The sequence below is a fragment of the Anolis sagrei genome, chromosome 4, assembly GCF_037176765.1.
Source record: "Anolis sagrei isolate rAnoSag1 chromosome 4, rAnoSag1.mat, whole genome shotgun sequence".
NCBI classification, from domain to species: Eukaryota; Metazoa; Chordata; class Lepidosauria; order Squamata; family Dactyloidae; genus Anolis; species Anolis sagrei.
Genome location: NC_090024.1, coordinates 66,361,208 through 66,383,340, shown reverse-complemented (window position 1 = coordinate 66,383,340; position 22,133 = coordinate 66,361,208). Strand labels below are relative to the sequence as shown.

At 43.2% G+C, this 22,133-nt stretch overlaps 1 protein-coding gene across 1 annotated transcript in view; it reads right to left on the bottom strand.

The window, feature by feature from the left end:
* Positions 1-22,133, bottom strand: part of CEP192 (centrosomal protein 192) — a 92,774-nt gene that overhangs the window by 50,087 nt on the left and 20,554 nt on the right. The window contains exons 11-16 of the mRNA XM_067467077.1: positions 19,586-19,763; positions 17,514-17,627; positions 15,527-15,678; positions 15,114-15,166; positions 13,984-14,113; positions 289-428 (exon numbers count right to left, since the gene is read on the bottom strand). Of these exons, the coding sequence (XP_067323178.1) occupies positions 289-428; positions 13,984-14,113; positions 15,114-15,166; positions 15,527-15,678; positions 17,514-17,627; positions 19,586-19,763 (767 nt within the window). The remainder of the gene's footprint in view (positions 1-288; positions 429-13,983; positions 14,114-15,113; positions 15,167-15,526; positions 15,679-17,513; positions 17,628-19,585; positions 19,764-22,133) is intronic.

The following is a 22,133-nucleotide window of genomic DNA, read 5'->3' as shown; positions in this document are numbered from 1 at the left end:
TTAGTTTGAAGTTACATATAGTCTAGAATTTTGCCAATACAGTAATTAATATATCCAGCGTATTCACTTATTTTGTAAAATGATAACCAAAATAAATGACATTTTCCAAATGATCCAAAATCGCAAATTGTGCAACAGAATTTTTTCTGAAGACTGAAAAAACTATGCTCTTCCTTTATACCTACCTTTTTAGGAATCACTTGTTTATGAATATAACACCAGAGCCTGGAATTATGTTGCACAATGCCTTTGACAAGACAATAACTTCACATTTTCATTTTCAATTACCTGATCTGGAGGCAATTCTACGGCTTTCATGTAATCACCAAGTTCATGTTCTTCTGTATCTTCTATTTCTGGCAGTGCAAGCTGTTCAAAATAGGCCTCCAACTGATCATCACAGAATTCCTCATCTCCAAGGTCATCATCTAATGTAAAAAGGAGAGGTTTGTTATGAAAATATAAACAGGTTATTTTTGCAGGAGTTAGAGGTGTAACATACACGCAGAATAGTAGAAACATTGTGAATGTATACAGGGACAGTGATGAGCTAGGGAGAAATGTGAGACTAGTTTTATCATGAAGAATCATTGTGGAATGACAGAAGCAATCTACCAATCCAGGCAGGAGGCTGAATAGCCCATCTGTGGTAGATTGCTCCTTGTGTCATCCTTAGAATGCCACTGCTGTGGTCTCTATGGGGCTTCTTTTACCCATTCCTTCTCTGTCAGCCACTCACTCTCCTTGCCTTTCTCCACTCACTAGTACCCCTGCGTTTTTCTCCTACAGCCAAAGCACACGTGAAGGTGCTGGGCACACTGGAAGGACAGAAACCAAGAAGGCAGTCAGAGTGAGTAGCAGGGCTTTGTCACCATCCTCTGCCTTCTTCTACCTGCCCATTCCTTCTGGTGCCACTCCACCAGAGCCTGTTTTTCACGAAGCACCAACGCCACTGCTGCATCCAGATCTAGAGTTACAATTCTTTGTCTACCTGACTGCTCACTGTTTCTCACTTCACAGGGAAATAAAGCAGCATGGAGGCAGAGAAACGAAGACAGGAACTAGGAAGCTCTTTCTTCTCCACTTGTCCAATTGCTCACTGCCTCTGTCCACCTAGGAGCATGATTTCTTCATACCTTTCCCTGTGTCTCTCCCCACAACCCTGCCTCTGGTGCTGCCATATACCATTTTTATAGGGATTATCAAGCTTCATCACACATTTGCAGCCTCCATTAGAGTCTTGTGATGTTTGCAGTCTCTATTAAAAATGGTACAGGGCAGCAGAAAAATAATCAAATGTTTAAAAGTGAAACCACAAATGTGGAAAGCCAACTTTTTTACTTCTGGAATTCTTCCAGACCCACCAGGCTCTGCTTTTTTATGATCGTAGGACATAGCATTCCTAGGAGACAAATGCTATGCTGATGGCAGCACTGCTACTGCTAGGGATCTCCTATGTCACACAGACTTTTATTGAAGAGCCCAATTTAATGTGCTGGACATCTTAACATGGTCAGGGAAACCTATGCGGCAAAAGCACTATTTTGAAGTGACATTGGCAAAAGATCTCTCAAAGGAAATGGCAGTTGCATTTTAATTAACTCTCCTTAGGACTGTGTAGAAAGAAACACTGGTAAACCAATTCTGAATGCCTTTTACCATGGAAACCCTATATAATATCATCCAAAATGAACATATTGTAAATACACATAGACTAAGAGAGCACAGAAAAGAATTTCAGAAGAAAATCAGACTATGCTGTATAGATTTATAAACAGTCACTGATTTTGCAGATCATGAAAAACTCTGGATCTACTCAATAAAATGAAACTGCAACATCATCTGCTTGTCCTATTGCATAAACTATACTCTGGACAAGAAAACACAATACGGCAAAAAGTGGCCACATTACTGTTGGAAATAGCAACCTTCTTCAAGCCTTCACTGATAAATAAAGGTTGCTTACCTGTAACCGTATTTCTTCGAGTGTCTATCCGTGAAATTCACACCTATGGGTTCTCCTGTGCGCATGCGCAGCAATCCGGAACTTCTAGAATTTTTAATGAATTTTTAAATGATTATTTAAAGAATAAACATAAGCCCCGCCCACTCTCCGCCCCCCCCCCCGGTATATCAGCCCCCACGGGCGTCTGAGAGGTAGTTCCCCCAGCGCCAAATAGAAGCTTAATGAAGCCATGACAGAGGGGAGGATGGGCGGGTTGTGTGAATTTCACGGATAGACACTCGAAGAAATACGGTTACAGGTAAGCAACTTTTATTTTTTCTTCGTGTCTTCCGTGAAATGCACACCTATGGGTGAATAGCAAGCTACTGACCTGGAGGTGGGTCATGCCACACAGGAAAACAGTACAGCTCTGCCGAAGGCTGCATCCTTCTTGGCCAACACATCCAGTTTGTAGTGTGATGCAAACGTGGACGGTGTGGACCACGTTGCTGCTCTACAGATCTGGTCAAGCGGAACTCCACGCAAAAAGGCTTGGGAGGTGGAGAGTGATCTGGTTGAGTGGGCCACCACGCGAGATGGTGGTTGCTTTCCTGCCAATTGGTAGGCTAGTCGGATCGTCGAAACGATCCAAGAGGCTATGCCCTGGGAAGAGACAGGGTGCCCCATCATGTCTTTCCTGTATTTTAAAAAGAGCCTTGGGGATTTCCTATGAGGGGCTGTCCTATGCAAATAGAATGAAATGGCCCTCTTAACATCCAATGAATGGAGGGCCACCTCTAGTGGAGACGATGGATTCGGGAAGAATGCTGGTAGTATGATGTCTTGAGACATGTGGAAGTGAGAGACTACTTTAGTTAAGAAAGTGACATCGGTACGAAGGACAACCTTGTCATCGTGGAACCTCACGTACGGTGGGTCCGATCTGAGGGCCGTGAGTTCACTGGCTCTTCTGGCCGAGGTGATAGCCACCAGGAATGCTGTTTTCCAAGAGAGGTGAGATATGTCATTGGAGGCCATGGGCTCAAAGGGCGGCTTTGATAGCTGGGATAGCCCCAGCTCTAGGCTCCATTGTGGGGGGGGGGGGGCGACAGGCGGGTGGATATTTTTGTATCCTTTTAAAAACAATTGAACCAAATGATCTTGAAAAAGGGACGGCAAGCCACGTTTTCTTCTAAAGGATGATATAGCAGCTAGGTAGCACTTAACTGAAGAGAGGGAACAACCTTTATTAGAAAGGTGGACTAGGAAGTCCAGCACTATGGAGACGGGGGCTGTAGAAGGGTTGTGTCCAACTGATTTTGCGAATGTCGTGAATAATGACCATTTATAAGCATAAGACTTTGTGGTGGATGGTTTATGAGCAGCGAGGAGTATGCGTGATACCTCCTCTGATAGATTCATTGTGGTCTGATCCTCCATGCCGTTAAGCGGAGGGAGGGGAGGTCCGGGTGGAGAACGAGCCCGTTCTCCACAGTGAGGAGGTCTGGCAAGGGATCCAGATGGAAGTATTCTCTGTTGGAAATTTGGAGGAGTGTGGCAAACCAATGTTGGCGTGGCCACCAAGGGGCGATCAGGATGCAGTCCGAGTTGTCCTGAATTATCTTGGCTATGACTGGGGATAGGAGAGGGAGGGGTGGAAAAATGTAGATGAGGTTCATTGTCCACCGGAAGAGGAATGCGTCCCCGAGACAACCTGGGGATGCGTGAGGGAGGAGTCTTGCGCAGTATGTTGGGCAGTGGGTGTTCATTGGGGATGCGAACAGATCTATTGCGGGCATCCCCCATTTGTGTGTGATGGCTTGGAATTGGGACATGTGGAGATGCCATTCATGGTTGTTCTTTGATGTTCTGCTTAGAGAATCTGCCAATGTGTTGTCTTGGCCCGGCAGGTGGATGGCTGAGAGGAGGATGTTTTTCTGAATGCACCATTCCCAGATGCGAGTTGAGATTGACGTCAGTGTTTGGGATCGAGTTCCCCCTTGTTTGTTGATGTAATATTTGACTGCAGTGTTGTCTGTTACTATTTGGACTATATGGTTGGAGGTGATGCGGGCGAAGGCTCGAAGGGCCTTCTCCACCGCCATCATTTCTAGTGCATTTATGTGGAAGCGGCGCTCCTGAGGGAGCCAGTGACCGCTGACTTTGAATCCCTTGATGTGTGCTCCCCAGCCTGAGTTGGAGGCGTCCGTTGTCAGGGACATGGATGGATGTGGTTGTATGAATGGCATGCCTAGGCGAACATTGAGTACTCTTGTCCACCATGTGAGGGAGTGTAACACTGCGTGTGGGGGGTGGAGGATTCGGGACTGTGGATCGTGGAGGGGGTCGAAAGTTCTGATGAACCAGTTCTGCAGCGGCCTCATCCGAAGCCGGGCAAAGGGGGTTACGCTGGTGGTAGATGCCATATGGCCAAGTATAGATTGGATGGCCCAGGCCGAGGCCTGTTGTGTTTGGATGAGTGAAAGGATAGCTTGTTGGAGTTTCAAAAAGCGGTCCTCTGGGAGGAAGGCTCTTTGGAGTGTGGAGTCTATGATGGCTCCTATGAAGTGGATGCGTTGTGTTGGTTGAAGATGAGATTTTTCGTGGTTCACCACTAGGCCGAGATCCTGCAAAAGAGATAAGGTGTAATGAATATCTGTGCATAATTGAGACTCTGAAGTCGAGGCCAACATCCAGTCATCCAGGTACGGGAAAACTGTTATGCCTTGTTGGCGGAGGTGTGCGGCTATGACCGCCATGCATTTTGTAAACACCCTTGGGGCGGTAGACAAACCAAAGGGTAGAGAATTAAACGAAAAATGGTAATTTTGGACCGTGAAGGTAAGAAACCTTCGGTGGGAGTGTCTAATTGAGATGTGGAAGTATGCATCCCGTAGGTCAACCGTTGCTAACCATGCCCCTTCGGGAATGAAGGGAAGGATGTTGGGAAGAGTGACCATGCGAAATCTGCGTGGGGTGATAAAGGTGTTGAGTTTGCGGAGGTCCAAAATGGGCCGTAGTCCGCCATCTTTTTTGTCTATGAGAAAGTAACGAGAATAGAAGCAGGTGTTAGATGTGTGTGAAGGTATGGGGGAGATTGCTCCTTTAATGAGCAAGGAGTGAATCTCGTCCCATATGGTCTGGGAGGGTTGTGTGATGATGACTTTCCCAACAGGTGGGTAGTTATCAAACTCAATTGCATAACCTCTATCAATTATATCAAGGACCCAAGTGTCTGTGGTTATGGATTGCCACTGTGGGAGGAATGAATGTAGTCTATTGAGGTAAGTGAGGTGTTGGGTTGGGGGGGGGGGGGAAGGATATACTAAAAACGTCTTTTGTTGTTGTTTGGGGGTCTGGTACCACAGTACTGACCTCTTGAGGGAAGTGGAGGGCGTCTCGTAGCTGCAGTGGGCGCATATGGTCGCTGTCGTCCTCTGTAGAATGAGGTGTTGTAAGGTTTGTTGTAAAAGTGGGGGCGATAATAGTAAGAGCCCCAGCGCTGTCGTTGGTAAGTGTACGGTTGTTGGTCATATTTGTACACTGTTTGTTTCATCTCGTGAGAGTGTTTAAGTTGTGAGTCAGTCTCAGGGTTGAATAGACCTGCCTCATCCATAGGGAGGTTCTCAATGAGAGAACGTTGAGATTGAGAGAGGATAGCAGCTCTAAGCCATGCATGACGACGAAGGGCTACTGATCCTGCAATTAGTTTTCCAGAATTATCAGCAGTGTTTCTTGCAAGGTCTTTTTGCAGTTTGGCTAAAAGAAGGGCTTCCTGTTGGAAAGCCTTAGCCAGTGGTTGCTCAGCTGGTGGTAAGAGTTCTAGGTATGGGGATATCTTGTTCCAGAGTAAAGTCTGGTAAACACTCATGTAAACCCCATAATGGGCCATGCGTGCAAAAAGGCATGCTGAGGAATAGAAATTTTTGGCCATAGCATCTAGCTTCCTCCCTTCTTTGTCAGAGGGAGATGCTTGGTTTGTTTGGATAGGTTTTGGTTGAGCATCGGTCACCACAGAGTTTGCCTTAGGCATCTTAGAGAGCCATGAGGCTGTGGAAAGATCAATACGGTATAAATTTTCTGCTCTTTTAGGGGTTGCTGGAACTAAGGCTGGGGCAACTCCTGTATTTTTTAGAATTTTCAAGAGAAATGGAAGTGTGGGTAACACAGTAGATGTAGGCGTTTGTTGTTCAGTGGATGTAAAACATGGATCTGACACAGTATTTGAAGGCTCAGGAGTGGCAAGGTTTAGGGCTTTGGCAAGTCTTATTAACAGAGCTGAGAATTTTTTAAAATCTTCTAAATGTTGAGGAGAAGGGTCAGGGTCTGGTTGGGGATCATGAATGACTGGTGTGTCATTTGTGGACTCCAAATCGATTGTATCTGTTTCTATTTGGTGGGGCATTGTAGGTTCTAAATTAAAGCCCTGGGGATCCATGTCCCCTTGGGGATTTGGGGGACGAGAGAGTGTAGCGGAAGGGGGTTCACACGGGGGTTGGGGAAAGTAAGGTTGCTTACCTGTAATCATGTTTCTTCTAGTGGTAACTGTGAAATTCACACCTGTGGTATTTCCCTGCGTCCACGCAGCTGACTCGGATCTTTCTTGAAAGCTTTTCCTAATTAGGGACTCCAGCCCCGCCCATCTACTCCTAATAAAGCCAGGCAGCGGGGCTTGGAGCCTTAATTCCGTACCGCGAAAGACAGTCGGAGATAAAAGGCATGACAGAATGTGGGGAGGATGGGCGGGTTGTGTGAATTTCACAGTTACCACTAGAAGAAACATGATTACAGGTAAGCAACCTTACTTTCTTCTGCGTGGTACTGTGAAATCCACACCTGTGGTAGACTAGCGAGCAGTCCCATGGATGGTGGGTGTCATGCTAGTGCAGAAAAAAGTACTGCTCTCCCAAAAGCCGTCTCCTTCTTGGCAGCTAAATCCAATTTATAATGGGAGACAAAAGTATGCGGTGTTGACCATATGGCCACCCGACAGATATCATGCAGAGGCACACTGTGCAAAAAAACCATGGAGGCTGCCAATACTCTAGTGGAATGAGCATGGATCTGAACAGGTAAGTCCAGTCCTGCCATTTCACAAGCTAGCCGGATAGCTGCAACTATCCAGGCCGCCACCTCTGGGTAGAAACAGGAAGGCCCACAGTATCCCTATGGTACTTAACAAAAAGTCGTAGTGACTTCCGTAATGGAGCTGTGCGGTGGGCATAAAAAGCAAGAGCCCTCCGCACATCAAGAAGGTGCAAAGACTGCTCCAGGGGAGTAGAAGGATTTGGAAATAACGTTGGAAGGACAATGTCCTGAGACATATGAAACTATGATGCTGCCTTAGGTAAGAAGGAAATGTCTGTGCCCAGCATGACATCCTTATGAAATTTCAGGTAAGGACTATCGACTCAAGAGCCATAAGCTCGCTAGCGCGACAAGCAAAAGTAATAGGCACTAAAAATGCCGTTTTCCATGATAGATGGAACATGTCAGAAGTGGCCATTGGCTCAAATGGTGGTTTCGTAAGGGCGAAAAGAACAACCTCCAACCTCCAAGAGGGGGGACAGGCCTACTTGGGGCCAGAAATTTCTAAAGCCTTGCAGAAATCTCTTTACAAGAGGATCGGATAAAGGAGAGGGAAGAGAATGCTCACTTCTAAACGAATCTATATTTGCCAGATTGACCTTCAAGAATAATAATGAGAGTCCTGAATCTGACAGAGAGATCAAAAAATCCAGGAGGAGGGAAGTGGAAGCAGACAGAGGCTGAACCCCTTGCTTTTGTGAAAAAATGCAAAAATGACACCACTTACAAATGTAACAATGTTTAGTGGCAGGTCTCAGGGCAAGGTCCAAAATGCCCTTTACTGGTTGAGAGAGGGCTGAGGCTGGAGCTGCCACGCCGTCAACCGGAACTGAATGATCTGGGAGTACGGGACTGGGCTGTTGCCCATTGCCAGCAAGTCTGGCCTGAGTGGCAACTGAATGTAACAGCTGCCTGCAAGTTGGAGCAGAATGACAAACCACGGCTGACGGGGCCACCATGGTGTGATGAGAATGCAATCTACCTGCTCTGCTTGAAGACGAGAGACCACGCTGGACAGCACTGGCAATAGTGGAAAGATGTACAGGAGGGTGGATGTCCAATCCAGGAGGAAGGCATCTCCCAACAGCCTGTCTGGTGGAGGCAAGACGTGCTCCAAAGAATTGGCACTTCATGTTGGCGGGAGAGGCAAACAAGTCCAGAAGGGGAGTGTGCCATCTGACAAAGAGTTCCCATGCCTGGGAAGGATGAAGGGACCATTAGTGGTCAGTATAAACTGTCTGACTGAGGGAGCCAGCAAGAGAGTTCTTGATGAATGGCACTGATGGTTATGGTATACCAGTCCCAGATTCTGATGATGAGGGCAAGCAAATCACAATCGTGGTGGTGGTGGTAAGCTGGACAATACTGTCCATGAGCAAATGACAGATAAGGTGCAGTGCCATTTCTACTGCGAGTAACTCCAAACAGTTGATGTGCTCCATGCCCTCTATGGCCGCCTAAGGACCATGGATGGTGTGACCCTTGAGGTGAGCTCACCACACTGAGAGGGAAGTGTCGGTTGCTAACATCGCCCACACAGAGATTGGAGCGATGAGTCCACTAGTTGAGAGACCTGTGGATGGCTAGAGGGACAATGACACATTCATTGGGCTCATCCTGCATGGGATGAAGTGCCCGAAGAAACCAATTCTGGAGAGGCCGAAGGTGCAAACAGGAGAAAGGAGTGGCAGCTGTGGCGAATGCCATGTGTCCCAAAAAGCACTGGACATCCTTGGCATGGATGTATGGCGTCTGCCAGACTCAAAGAGCTAATGAATGCAGATTCAGAAACCTGTCTGCTAGCAAGTAGGCCCTTGCATGCCAAGAGTCCAATACAGGCCCATGAATTGGTTGTTTGGATAGGCTGAAGAAGAGATTTTACCTTGTTGATAAAAAGACCAAGCGTCTGCTATAAAGACAGAGTAAAGTGAATGTTCCTCTGTAGATACTCACAGGACTGTGCACCAGCAACCAGCCAGAAATATAGGGGTAAACTACTACCCCGTGCACCCAGGGATGAACCGGCATACAGCCATTTCCTTAGTAACACCTGTGGAGCTGTGGAGATACCAGAATGAAGAACTTGAAATGAAAAAGCCTGACCCATGTCTTGCTGGACAACAGAGGGAGGATGGTTGGTAATGACAATACCTGAAATTTGCAATATGCAATATATGCATAAAATCCTGTAAGGTCCAAACCTGGCCAAAGCCCACTGCCTTTATTGGAAACCAAAAAACAGCTGGGGAAAAGGAAAAAGAAGGAAACATAGAAAGATGTAAAGAAGCTACTGCTCCTTTTGAAACAAAGTAATTACCTCCTGCTAGAACACAGGAGGAGGAGTGGCCCGTAGAGTCCCTACTGGGGACAGTTTGAAAAATTCAATTGCATAAACATGCTCTGTAATCTCCAACACCCATGAGTGAGAAGAGATCTAATGCCATGCATCTAAAAATGATGAGGTGGAGCTCCAAAAACTGGAGCTGAAGGGTTGGAGGCTATGAAAGAAGAGAAAATGCATGCGAAAAAACTATTGGCCCTGATCTACTTCTTCCCTTTAGTTTGTTGTCACCCCTGGATAATTAAGCTGAGGGGCTGGCCACCACAATCTAGGCTAGATTGTGGTAAAAAGCCAAACTTAGAAGCAGGCTATGTTCTGCCATGGGCAGTTATCCTGCCATTGCTCTGCCTTCTTAGGAGAGGGTAGAGGATCTACACATGCTGGTGGATGGCTGCTGCAACAGCAGCAAACACCTTAGTACTGTATCGGTGCTGTGCTTAGCCGTAGCGTTGTGATGAGAAGCTAAGGTGAGATACTACTGACAGAAAGCCCTAGGGATCTGTTGATGTTGTAGGGGAAGAAGATCCAAATAAGGTGCTGAGCTAAGCCACAAGAGCACCTGATAGGCTGCCATACAAGCATGGTAATGAATCATGCAAGTGAGTAGGCTAGCAGTGGGGTGGATCTTCTTATCACAGTGGATTAAACAACTTTGACCACAATAAAGTTCAGTTTAGTAGGCTTAACTAACCACTCTGCTGAAGAGGTGCGTATGCAGTAAAGTGCATTTACAAACTTAGAAATTCCAGACACAGATACAGGAGTTGCCCTTTGTTTTTCTCCAAGCTTAAGCAAATATGGAAGTGCTGGGAGAACTGTACTTGGAGCTTGTTTCTGCTGTTGCTCAACTGAGAAAAGCAGATCCTCTAAGCAATCAAGGAGGAAAAATTAGGTAACACATCCCCTAAGGAAGCTGGGATGGAAAAATCCTCCTCAAGAGTAGGAGAAATCTGCTACTCATAGGAGTCAGAATCTACATCAGACTCATTGACTGGTTGCAGCTGAAGGAAGCACCAGAATGAGCTTAGGAAAAAGTTTTAATAAACTCCTGAAAACCAAAAGAAGGGACTACAAATCCTTGAAAAGGAAAGGAGGGTGCAGTTTGCCTATGCAAAAGAGTAGCAACCTACCTGTTGAGGCATGGGCCAAGTGGAGATGGGGCCCAAAAGACACAGTACTTACAGTCTGAGCCGTCACTGAAGCTCCCAGGCAGCATGACGCAGAGGGAGGATAGTAGCCCGAAGGCTCCTCCAAGGAGTTATATTCCATGGGCTTAGACCCAAAGCCTTGGCAGCCATCACTCACACAGGTGGCGTGGCTACTTTGAGCCTCCCCTCCCCTGAGGGGGGCAAAAGCATGGCAGGAATTGTTGCAACCCGAAGGCCCCTCCAAGGCGTTATATGCCATGGGCGTGGAGGCAAAGCCTTGGCTAGCCATCACTCACATAGGTGGCGTGGCTGCCTTGAGCCTCCCCTCCCCTGAGGGGGGCAAAAGCATGGCAGGAATTGTTGCAACCCAAAGGCCCCTCCAAGGCGTTATATGCCATGGGCGTGGAGGCAAAGCCTTGGCTAGCCATCACTCACACAGGTGGCGTGGCTGCCTTGAGCCTCCCCTCCCCTGAGGGGGGCAAAAGCATGGCAGGAATTGTTGCAACCCAAAGGCTCCTCCAAGGCGTTATATGCCATGGGCGTGGAGGCAAAGCCTTGGCTAGCCATCACTCACACAGGTGGCGTGGCTGCCTTGAGCCTCCCCTCCCCTGAGGGGGGCAAAAGCATGGCAGGGATCGTTGCAGCTTCCACTGCCTGCTGGGGTAAATGGGGCAGGGAAAGCACGGGCAGTGAGAGCAAGCTGTCCTTAAAAAACAGAGACAGCTGAGAGGCGTGGCTGCAACCCAAAACAAAGTTATTGGCACAAAGCCACAGTGGCAGTTTGTTGCCACAAGCTCTACCAGTTCCTGGGTCTGTAAGGGGTGGTAGGCTGGTAAAAGTCTTCTTCCCTCCTGCTTTCTGAGTGAGGGGAACAGAAGAAAAAGAAGGTAAGTTACTGCCCATTGCCAAAGGCAAAAAAGTCTGCGCCTCAGAGGACACGACATTTTTTTTTTTTTTAGAGGAAGGGAGTGGGTTTGTCCTCCCACTAGCCTAAATAGGATAAACAAAGGTCCCAGAACACAAGGTGGAATTGCTGTCTGTTAGAGTAGTCAAACTGGAGTCCTTGAGTCAAACCAATAGTTGTTTTAGGAGAGAACACCGAGTTGTTGCTGCTTTCGCGGACAAAAGGAATTAAGGCTCCAAGCCCCGCTGCCTGGCTTTATTAGGAGTAGATGGGCGGGGCTGGAGTCCCTAATTAGGAAAAGCTTTCAAGAAAGATCCGAGTCAGCTGCGTGGACGCAGGGAAATACCACAGGTGTGGATTTCACAGTACCACGCAGAAGAAAGTTTGGATCCGAGTAATGAGGTGGATGCATTCCCTTGAATGAATCAGGGGGGGGGGGAGGTGGGTAGTAGAAGGGATAAACAGGGAAGGGAGGAGGGGGAGGGTACATATGGTAAGGATATTCCTGGTATCCATAAGGCTGCTGGTGAGAAGGAGGCACTGTGCGCGTCCTTTTGGGAGGAGGAAGAGAAGGAGTTGTGGGCTGGTGTGGAACCGGGGATGGAGAGCGGCGGCGGCGTCCGCTGGAGTGCGCCGAGGCGCTGGGGTGAGCCGGGGATGGTGACTCATCCGGTTCCGGGGATTGGGGAGGGCTGAGTGAAGGAGGAGGTGAATTTTGAGAGGGTGGGAGGGGCGGGGGGGAGAGAGAAGAGTCTGGAGGAGGCTGCGGTTCCAGCTCCATGTGTGCAGCTAAGAGCTCAAGAGGGGGGAGATGGGAGGGGTCTTCCATGTGGAGGAGGGAAGGGAGCGGTTCCTGGAGCTGCAAAGTGGAATCGGGGAGAAAAGGCACAGACTGCAATACAGGGGGACTCAAGGGCTGTGTGCCAGTGAGTTGCCGTCCCTTTTTTTGTTTGCTTGATTTTTCTTTCGCTTTTGAAGACCTCGTGGTCTGTTCAGCTGTTTTGGATTTCTTTTTCTGCGGCTCCACAGTGGGAGAGTCCGCTTGTTCTCTATCCCGCCTATCCCCAACACGTGGGGAGGGAGGCTGGGAGGTAACTTGAACAGGGGAGGATTGAGAAGGGGCGGGAGGAGCTTGCGGGGCCAGGGCCCGCTCGTACAAAAGAGCTTTTAATCTGGCATCTCTGCCTTTACGAGCTCTGGACGTGAAGCTAAGGCAAATCTCACAAGTCTGGAGATTGTGAGTCTCTCCTAAGCATAGGAGGCATTTAGAATGTTTGTCTGCCTCGGGGAGGTTGGCCCCGCAGGAGGAACAGTTTTTAAAACAGAGGGAAGACATCTAGCCTGATTTAGAATGGTCGTCAGCCGGTCCGTGGTCGAGGGAAGGAGAGGTCTGGTAGTCGAGGGAGAGTCCTGGTCAAAAAACCAATAGAGTCCGAAAAGAGAAGGAGAAGTCCTGACGATGCTGCCTGTTTGGCGCTGAAAAAGGAACTACCTCTCAGACGCCCGTGGGGGCTGATATACCGGGGGGGCGGAGAGTGGGCGGGGCTTATGTTTATTCTTTAAATAATCATTTAAAAATTCATTAAAAATTCTAGAAGTTCCGGATTGCTGCGCATGCGCACAGGAGAACCCATAGGTGTGCATTTCACGGAAGACACGAAGAAAAATTTTTTTGTATATGATTCTGTTTTCTTACTATATTGTATATGTATGTTTTCATACTAAGCTTTCCCTTCACCCTATGTTGCTTAAGGTTGTGGGAGGGGCTGCAGACCACATGATCAGATCTGGGAGTACTCTGAGCTCACACTCCATTTTAGACTTCAGACTTCATTAGAATACAGAGTCCAAAAGACGCCATGAGACTTTGTATTGTTAAGAACAAAGTCATGTTGCTGTTGATTATAAGAAAGATGCCCTGTGTTATCTGCACAGAGAAGCCACTTCAAATCCTATCTGTAACTGGATTGCTAAGTTATGAAACAGTATGCTGAATACATGAAAGTTGTGAGTAAACCAGATATGTTACTTTTAATGAAGTTTACTTTATTTTTTGTCTCTTAAGCGCATGATATAGAAACAAGATATTTTATGGGAGAGTAGATGTTTTGGGGCACGGAAATGAACACTTCTGAAGAATTGCTATATTTTGTGCATCGGTATAATCTTTGTTCCCAAGAGATCAGAGACAACAAGGTTACCAGTCTAACAAATGAAAGCTAAATTGCCTTGCATAAGTACATGTGGATATATACTACTGAAGTGAAGATTTAACTCAAATGAATTTTTGGATCTTCTCTGGAAGATCATACTTTTACAAAGGTTATGGTTTTCAAATGGCCATGAATGTCATTTTTCTCCAAAAGGTAATGGTCTCTAAAAGTAATGCCTTTCCAAAAATTACAGATGAAGTAACTCAATTAAGGAAGTCACCGCCCTGATTCTGTAAGGATGCTGCTGGCAAGGACTCTTAGGGCTCTCTCATTCATGGTGTTTCCATGAGCACAAGTGGAGTTGACAACAATAAAAGGAGATAATTCAAATGTTTAAACAATACCTGTAGAATGTTCTTCTAGACTTGCATAACTCAACAGTTTTTCATTTTCTATGAATCTGGAAAAGGTAGTGACACCATTGACATCTGTGTTACTTGTTATCCGTTTCTGACCAGGTTCTGATGAAGATACCTACAAATAAAAGTTGGGATCTGTAGTTTAATAACTTAGGCCCTAAATATTTTCTTACTCCATCTGTTCCAAAGCCTTTAATACCTCACATATGTCCAGAGGAACACATTATGCTACAATTACTCCATTCTAAACAGAATTTATAAACCAATTAGCTTAACCACTGGGCCAAGTAAATAACTAAACTGAGTGCCATGCTTTTGCCATATCGTGAGAAGACATGACTCACTAGAAAAGATAGCAATTCCTAATAAGGCAGTAATTTATTATAAGAAAAAGGAAAATCTAATGGCCATGTGAATTGAAGCATCTTCCTGGATGCAACAGCTGGCGGAAAAGGGTATGTTAGACCAATCACTGAAGCTATATAAATGAATTGCATTAATATTTAATGCTCAACTATCTGAATACTGCAATGTGTTCTTTTCTCAAACTAACAGACACAATTCTTATTTTATGCCAACAATATGGCCATTCAATTCCTCCAATGTTTTGCACATTAACAACTACCCCTGGTTCTGGACACTTCTCACATATCAATAACAGGCTTAGCATTTTTGCATACATTTTTCAGACGTAATTCTAATTGCAAGGAATGAAGGCTTCATTGACAAAGGTTCTGAATAAGGTCACTGGATTACATAAAGGAACTATTTGCAAAGAAACATTTTAATCAGAAACAAAAGAACAACTAAATATAAATAAGATAGAAAATGGGCATGAGCTACAAAATTAATTTTATTACAATAATATATTGACATAAATATGATGTACTACATTTTATACATATGGTAACAATGACTATGAGCCTTTTTATAATTCAATTCAGGATGCCAAGTGGGTAATTTGATTTAAATAAACTTCAAGGATTTCATTTTTTTTTCAACAGATGTTTGCATGATGTTAGCTTTCCTGTTATATGACTGAAATCAGAGCATGACAAGTTGTCTGAAATACAAACAGCATGCTACAAATTACCCACAGTGAATGAAAAAGGTACCTTATTGTTTTCACTCCCTTTTTCCAATGAAGCAAATATTGTAGTTCTCAAATCTGAAAATTAAAAAACAACTGTTTTCTTCTATGTCAATTAGAACAAATATACTAACAGTAAGATCCCAAATGATGGCTGAGGTCAAAAGTTTGACAAGAATTTCACAATGGTACATATGCTAGTGGGTCATATATAATTATCTCTGTTGCGTGAATTACTTTTTTCTAATATGCGGAGCAAGATACAATTGAAGCATCTTTTAATATCTTGAACACCAAATATCACACTAGCCTTTCCCCAAATCTAGCACCAGAAACAAAATAAAAACAAGCAGAAAAAACAAAAAACACATTAAGCAGAATTGCAGGAGGTCCTGGCCAACCCTCAATAAAACAGAAAATATGGTTGAAACTGTATACCTTCCAAACATTTCAGTGAAAGATTCTCATGCGCAATATCTTTATGAATATCAACACATTCTTCAGTACAATTTTGGTTTTGCCTTCTTTGTAAATCAGATTCATTCTGGTCTACCTCCAATAAAGTTTCTGTTGTTTTATTACAGTTTTCTCTGAGAATAAATGAGAATTCAGTCTTTAATCATTGATCTGTAATAGATACTTAAATTGCAGTTTTATGTACCATCAGTTCCAACAGTTCATATATATTTCAGAACACTCTCAGTAGTCTCTAGTAATATATAGAGAATATAGCTTCATAAAAAATACAATCAGGATTTTGTCACAAATTTTTTCAGAGGTAAAATTAAACGTTTATATTGTTTATGTTCTACAACAAGGGGGTGTAGATTAATCTTTCCAATGATTTGTTTCCAACAGGAAGAAAAAAGGAATCTGCTAATTGTAGCATAAATAGAAAATTAAGTTACATGAAGGTGAAGATTTGAAAACACATATAACTATTTGTTTGCATGTAAGGAATGCAGTTTATCTTTAAAAAATAAACACAGGACAGTGTAAGTAGTAACACCCATTCTCAATTAGAAATGTATTTTTTTCTTCAATGTAGCTTCTATTTGGGAAGATCATCATACAGTACAGAGGCCCGATGTATTTGGCCTAAGAAGTCACACATTAACATTTATTTCCTAAAGAAACAGATGGCTTCACATTAGCAAGGTTTCTAACCACATAATCCTCAACCTGGCTCCCCCCCACACACACACACACACACGTAACATACAGTTAAATTAACCCGAGAAACACTTTAGTGAGGGTTCTTTTAACACATAGGATCTATTTATTTTGATAACATTTATTTAGATCCAACCTTTTCTCCAATATTAGAACAGAGGCAGCACTGTTTGAAATACATATTTCAATCGTTTTAGCAAACTACTTTACAGAAGACCATTTCAGCAGAGTGCTATACTGCTTTAAATTATATTTTAAAAAACTTTTATTCTTAGTAACACATATTTTCAATTGCTTTTGATGTTGCTGAAAGTTTATGTTTTAATGTATCCTTTTTTAAGCTATATCGTACCTTTTAAAATTTGGGAACTACTCTGTGTTCTAATTTAGAGAAAAAGATTGGACCGGAAGGTCAGCTATTTTAATCCAGGGAGCAGGGTGAGTTCCCATCTGTCAGCTCCAGCTTCTCATGCAGGGACATGAGAGAAGCTTTCCACAGAATGGTAAAACATCCAGGCGGCCCCTGGGCAACGTCCTCGCAGACAGCCAGTTCAGTTACACCATAAGCAACTTGCAGTTTCTCAAATATCTCCTGACACACACACACACAAAATACCAGATCTCATCTGATCTTGGAAAATAAAAACACCCAGCCCAGATGAATACTTGGATGGGAGACCACATGTCATGTGCTATAGGTTGTATTTCAGAACAATGAACTGGAAAAACCACCTCTGAGCTATCCTTTCCTAAGAAAAACCCTGTGAAACCTCTAAATTAAAAGGTAGCTTGAAGGGACATACACACATTAATAAGAATAAACCCTCCTCCTTCTTCTTGAACTTCTGATGTCTTACAACAACACTCAGATTAGGTTTTGAGATCAATTGATTGTTGAAAACCATTAGTATTTGTTCAAAAAAGCAGGTGAAAGGCCTTCCCCTCCATCCCAGATGGCACTGCTCTGGCCTTAAGAGTGTCTACAGGACATAATTCCCTTCCTTACCGCCATGCCTTTTCTTTCTCTGTCACATCTTATTTAGATTGTAAGCTTGAGAGCATTTGTAACCATTTGTAAGCTGCTCTGAGAGCCTTTGTTGCTGAAGAGCAGGGTATAAATAAATATCAATAAGAAATTATTATAATGCTTTAATCCACCAACAAAGGGCACCTCTTGGTACTATCAATTAATTCAAATAAATAAAAATAAGGACAAGTTGCAACATATAAATAATAATTAATAATTTCTTACACAGTATCTTGAAGGCTAAGCTTTCTTCTTGGATAAGAATCAGATTCACCACTGCATGATGATGCTAATGGAGCAGAAAAATCCCTTTCCATAAAAGAGGCCTGGTCACAAAGTCTGTGGGAAGAGAAACAGAAAAGCTGATAATCTTGCATGTTCTCAACTCTGTACTTGAAGGCTGAGAAGAAACAGGTTCAAGGATTTACAGGAAAAACCTAACACTGCAATCTATAATGAAAACCAAGGGCCAAAATCCTTTTGAGTGTGTAATATTTCACCTCGATTTGTGCCAGTGACAACTGGGTTTTGAAAAAAAAAATGTTGTCATGGACACAAGGATTAGTAATAAAGCTTCAGTGGAGACACCTTTTTTCTCTTCCAAAAGAGAATTTCCCTTCCTAGAGGTAGGTTTTTCTCACTTCCTGTTGTCTCACCCATTATTAACTATGAGTCGTATGTAAGTCAAGTGTTTGTAACTTGGGGACTGTCTGTATATTTGACCTGCTGATCCCAAAAAGGCACCCGTTTCCCCCATCACCTCCAATTTTTGAGATAAAGAACATATACCATCTACCAGATGCCATCTGCTCACCTATTGAAAATCTAGATAACCATATCTAAGAAACTAGAACTGATGTGGTCTATCCAATAGAATGTTCTGAATCAGTGCCCCAAGTAATCTCAAAAACAGACCTAAAAACCCAGACACCAAAAAAAATTGTTTTCTTGAGCTGTGTAATTAGAAACAACTATGGTCACAGCACAGAAAACAAATTTTAGAAAATAATCATTCTAAACACAAAAATCTCATGTAACATGACTTTTCTTTGTATAGATCCTTATGCCATGAAAGTATAATGAATGCGTAAAGACAGTAAATAAAATCAGGACAGTAAATAAAGAACTACACTCAGAAAACAGGGGAATTCCAGACAAGAAGCAATCATGGCCAACTAACACCTCCCAACAAATTATTCCCCCGGGCAGGAAGCAGCTAGGCTTTGAAGATGCCAGGCTAGTCAATGCTAATCAAGCTGGCCAATTGCAACATTCACACGTGCCACCAACGGACAAGAGTTCTTTCTCCCACCCTGGACATTCCAGAGATATACGAACCCCCCTTGCCTAGTTTCCAACAAACCTCACAATCTCTGAGGATGCCTGGCATAAATGTGGGCAAAAATCACGAGAGAATGCTTCTGGAACATGGCCAGACAGCCTGGAAAACTCACAGCAACCCAGATAATACATAAGCTATCAGCAGGCCTGAGAGAACCAAAGTGTGCATAATGTTTTGCAAAAATACAACTTTAAAAAAAACTGGAGTAGGAGGAATCCTTTCAAAAAGCTGATGAAAAGTTCAATGAGTATAGAAAACTGTTGACTTTTCAAAGATAAAAAAAACGAGAGAAAATAATATTTCGGAAGTCAATACAGTTAGCTACTTCTATCTTAAAACAGGGGCACTCCTAATCAGGATGCATATATGATAGAAAACTGGGAAGCTGACATGTAATGCTGGAACAACACATGGACCAATATATCTTCCTGCCATGTCAAGAGAACGAGTAAATCAAAACGAAACGATCGTTTCCACATTATGAAACCATCCACACTTATCTGCACTGCTGCTATTAAACATTTAAGGAGTGGGCAACATTCTTAATGTTGTAATGGTCACCTGTATTTACTTCCATTTTTTAAATATATTCAAACTTCTGTTTGTCAGCATTAGGGACATAAGATAGAAAACTTTAACAAATACAAAGAAACAGTTTTGATTTCCTCTACAGTTAAATTATGCTACAGCTTGAGGAAATGTTGGCAGCAAGTTTCACAGTGAGCCATGGGCAAAAAAATATATATCTGCAGAACGACGAAAAATGGGAACTTCAGCTTCTCTAACATCTATCTAAAATTATTTTATATCATGAATCATACGGTGATTTATGAAGTGGAAAGTCAGGTCTGGAAAAAAATCCACATTCAGAAACAAATAGGAATGAGCAGTTTTTTAGTAAACAACTCCTTCTCTATTGTCTCATTCCTATTTTTAATTTTAACAGACATCTTACCTGCCATGAGGGTCAGTTTTCTGCCTGGCTTCAGTTGAAGCAGCAACTGGTAAACCAAGATTTGATGACATTGTTATATTATCCAGAATTTCACTGGTGTGAATAGTCAGCGAGTGGTCCAAAATACTTGGTAATGTCTCATCCGCAATGCCTTTAAAGTCTTCCATAATACTGCTCTCTTATAAGTGCTCTAAATCTTTAATAAAGTGTTAACCACAGTCCGGAAACAAAGTGGCCCCAATGTTGTTCAGTTTCATATTTCTATTATCCAATATCTGGGGGTTTCTTAGGTGGTACACATATCTGTAGAGTCTATTTTATCTTTCATGCAGCTCCACAATGATTATGAGGATTCAAAAACTACAGTTTGACTTGATTCTTATTAATACAGTTCTTCCACTTCTTCATCGGAGCCAGACACTGAAGGATACTTAATGATTTTCTTCCACAGTAAGGCCTACAAATTCCAAAAACAAAAGGAGATGTATTTAAAAAACTGGAAACGAAAGGTCTCTGAAACCCAAATATGCAGTGGTTCAAAATTAATTTCAACCAGCTACTTGTAGAAAAATGTAGGAAATTTAATTCAATATAGAGTTACAATATTTTAAAAAAAATTAGCATCTAAGATGAATTACAAAAATATAAACACATAATTCATATTGTTTTATAAGAAAAGGGCTCCGAGTACATTCACAATGAGTAAACTCTGAGTACAGGCAGTCCCCAAATTACAAATAAGTTCTATATGTTTGTACTTAAGTTGAATTTGTTAGTTGGAACAGGTACATATTTAAGTCTAGCTCCAGCTCTCTCTCTCTCTCTCTCTCTCTCTCTCTATATATATATATATATATATATATATTAATTACAGTATTTATATTCCACCCTTCTCACCCTGCAGGGGACTCAGGGCAGATTACAATGTACACATATATGTCAAACATTCAATGCCAATTTGACATACAACATATACAGACATACACAGAGGCTATTTAACTTTTTTTGGCCACCAGGGGAGCTGTCACTTTCATCGTCCATTTGTGACACTGATAAAGTACTTCCGCATTCCCCGCATTCTTTTGCTGGAGTGCTTTGCTGGAGTCTTTTTTATGGTCCCATAAATTAGTTAATTTAGCCTCCCCACACAAGGTGGTGCCTAATTTTCCTACTTGACAGATGCAACTGTCTTTCGGGTTGCAAAGGTTGACAACAGGCTACACAACTGGTTGGAAGCCCACTCCAACCCGGGTTGGCTTCGAACTCATGACCTTTTGGTTAGAGTGATCTTAATGCAGCTGACACTCAGCCAGCTGCGCCACAATCCCGCATACACACACACACACACACACACACACACACACACTTGTTTTGGGTCACATAGGGCACGGTTAACACCTCTGTGGTGTTTCTTTTGCTGTCTGTGCTCCTGTGATAACTGGATTTTGAAAAATGTGGTTTGTTGTGGAAACAAGGATTGGTGATAAAACTTCAGTTGAGATACCTTTTATCTATGATAACTCTTTCAGGGGTGAATTCCTCTCACTTCCTGTTGTCTCACCCCCGTACTTAACTATGAGTCATTTGTGAGTCAGATGTTTGTAACTTGGGGACTGCTGCTGTACACTCTTAATCCCTACTGTAGCAGGAATTAAGGGTTACGGTGTTTATAAAAAATGATAAAGCCCAAAAGTAAAACAAAGCTAGGTGTTCTAGGCCCCACCTGCACTTACCATTTAATGCAGTTTGAAGCTAGCTTCGAACTGTGATGGTCAAACAATAAACTCCCATAAAAGCGCACAAAATAAAGCCCTTAATGCGTACCAATGCTTTGACTTCTGTGTAATCACCACCCAGGCTTCAGAGTGGTTCCAGGATTTCTTATGTCACTATCTGAACAGCAAAACCACTTTATTCAATACTGGTTAAATTATAGTGTAGATGGAGTCCTGGAGCTTTGTTGCAACTCTGCTCACACCAAATAGCATCAAAGACAGTCCCAGCTTTTGACATAAGCCATTGGCCTGAGCACTAACTTCACTTTATTTGCGTTACCAATGGTTTATTCTAAACCGCAGCATGACTATTAACACTGACATGGCGTTTCACACTGAATTACAGCAGTTTGGCACCACTTAAACTGCTACAGCTCAATGCTACAGAGGTCTGTTTTGTACTGCTGTGAGTCACTTTGAGTCTGGTTTAAGAGAGGAAAGCGGGGTATAAATAAATATAATAATTCAGTGTTATTATTATCATTGTCTTTATGTTCAACCTGCCTTTCTCCCTGTGGGGACTCATGGTGGTTGCCAGTTAACCAAAGCAGACTCTCCAATAACCAAAACTCAAGCATTGGACAAGAAAATAAAAAACAACAATACTTTACACCAAATGAATTGCTGTTTTTATAATAGCGTAATACAGTAAAACCATGTGACATTAAATTAGGATTGTTTTCTTTGAACTTGCTCTTAATGACAGTATTTCAATGTCAATACAGAGCTTATTGTATGATATGCAGGCATGGCAAACTTCGGCCCTCCAATGG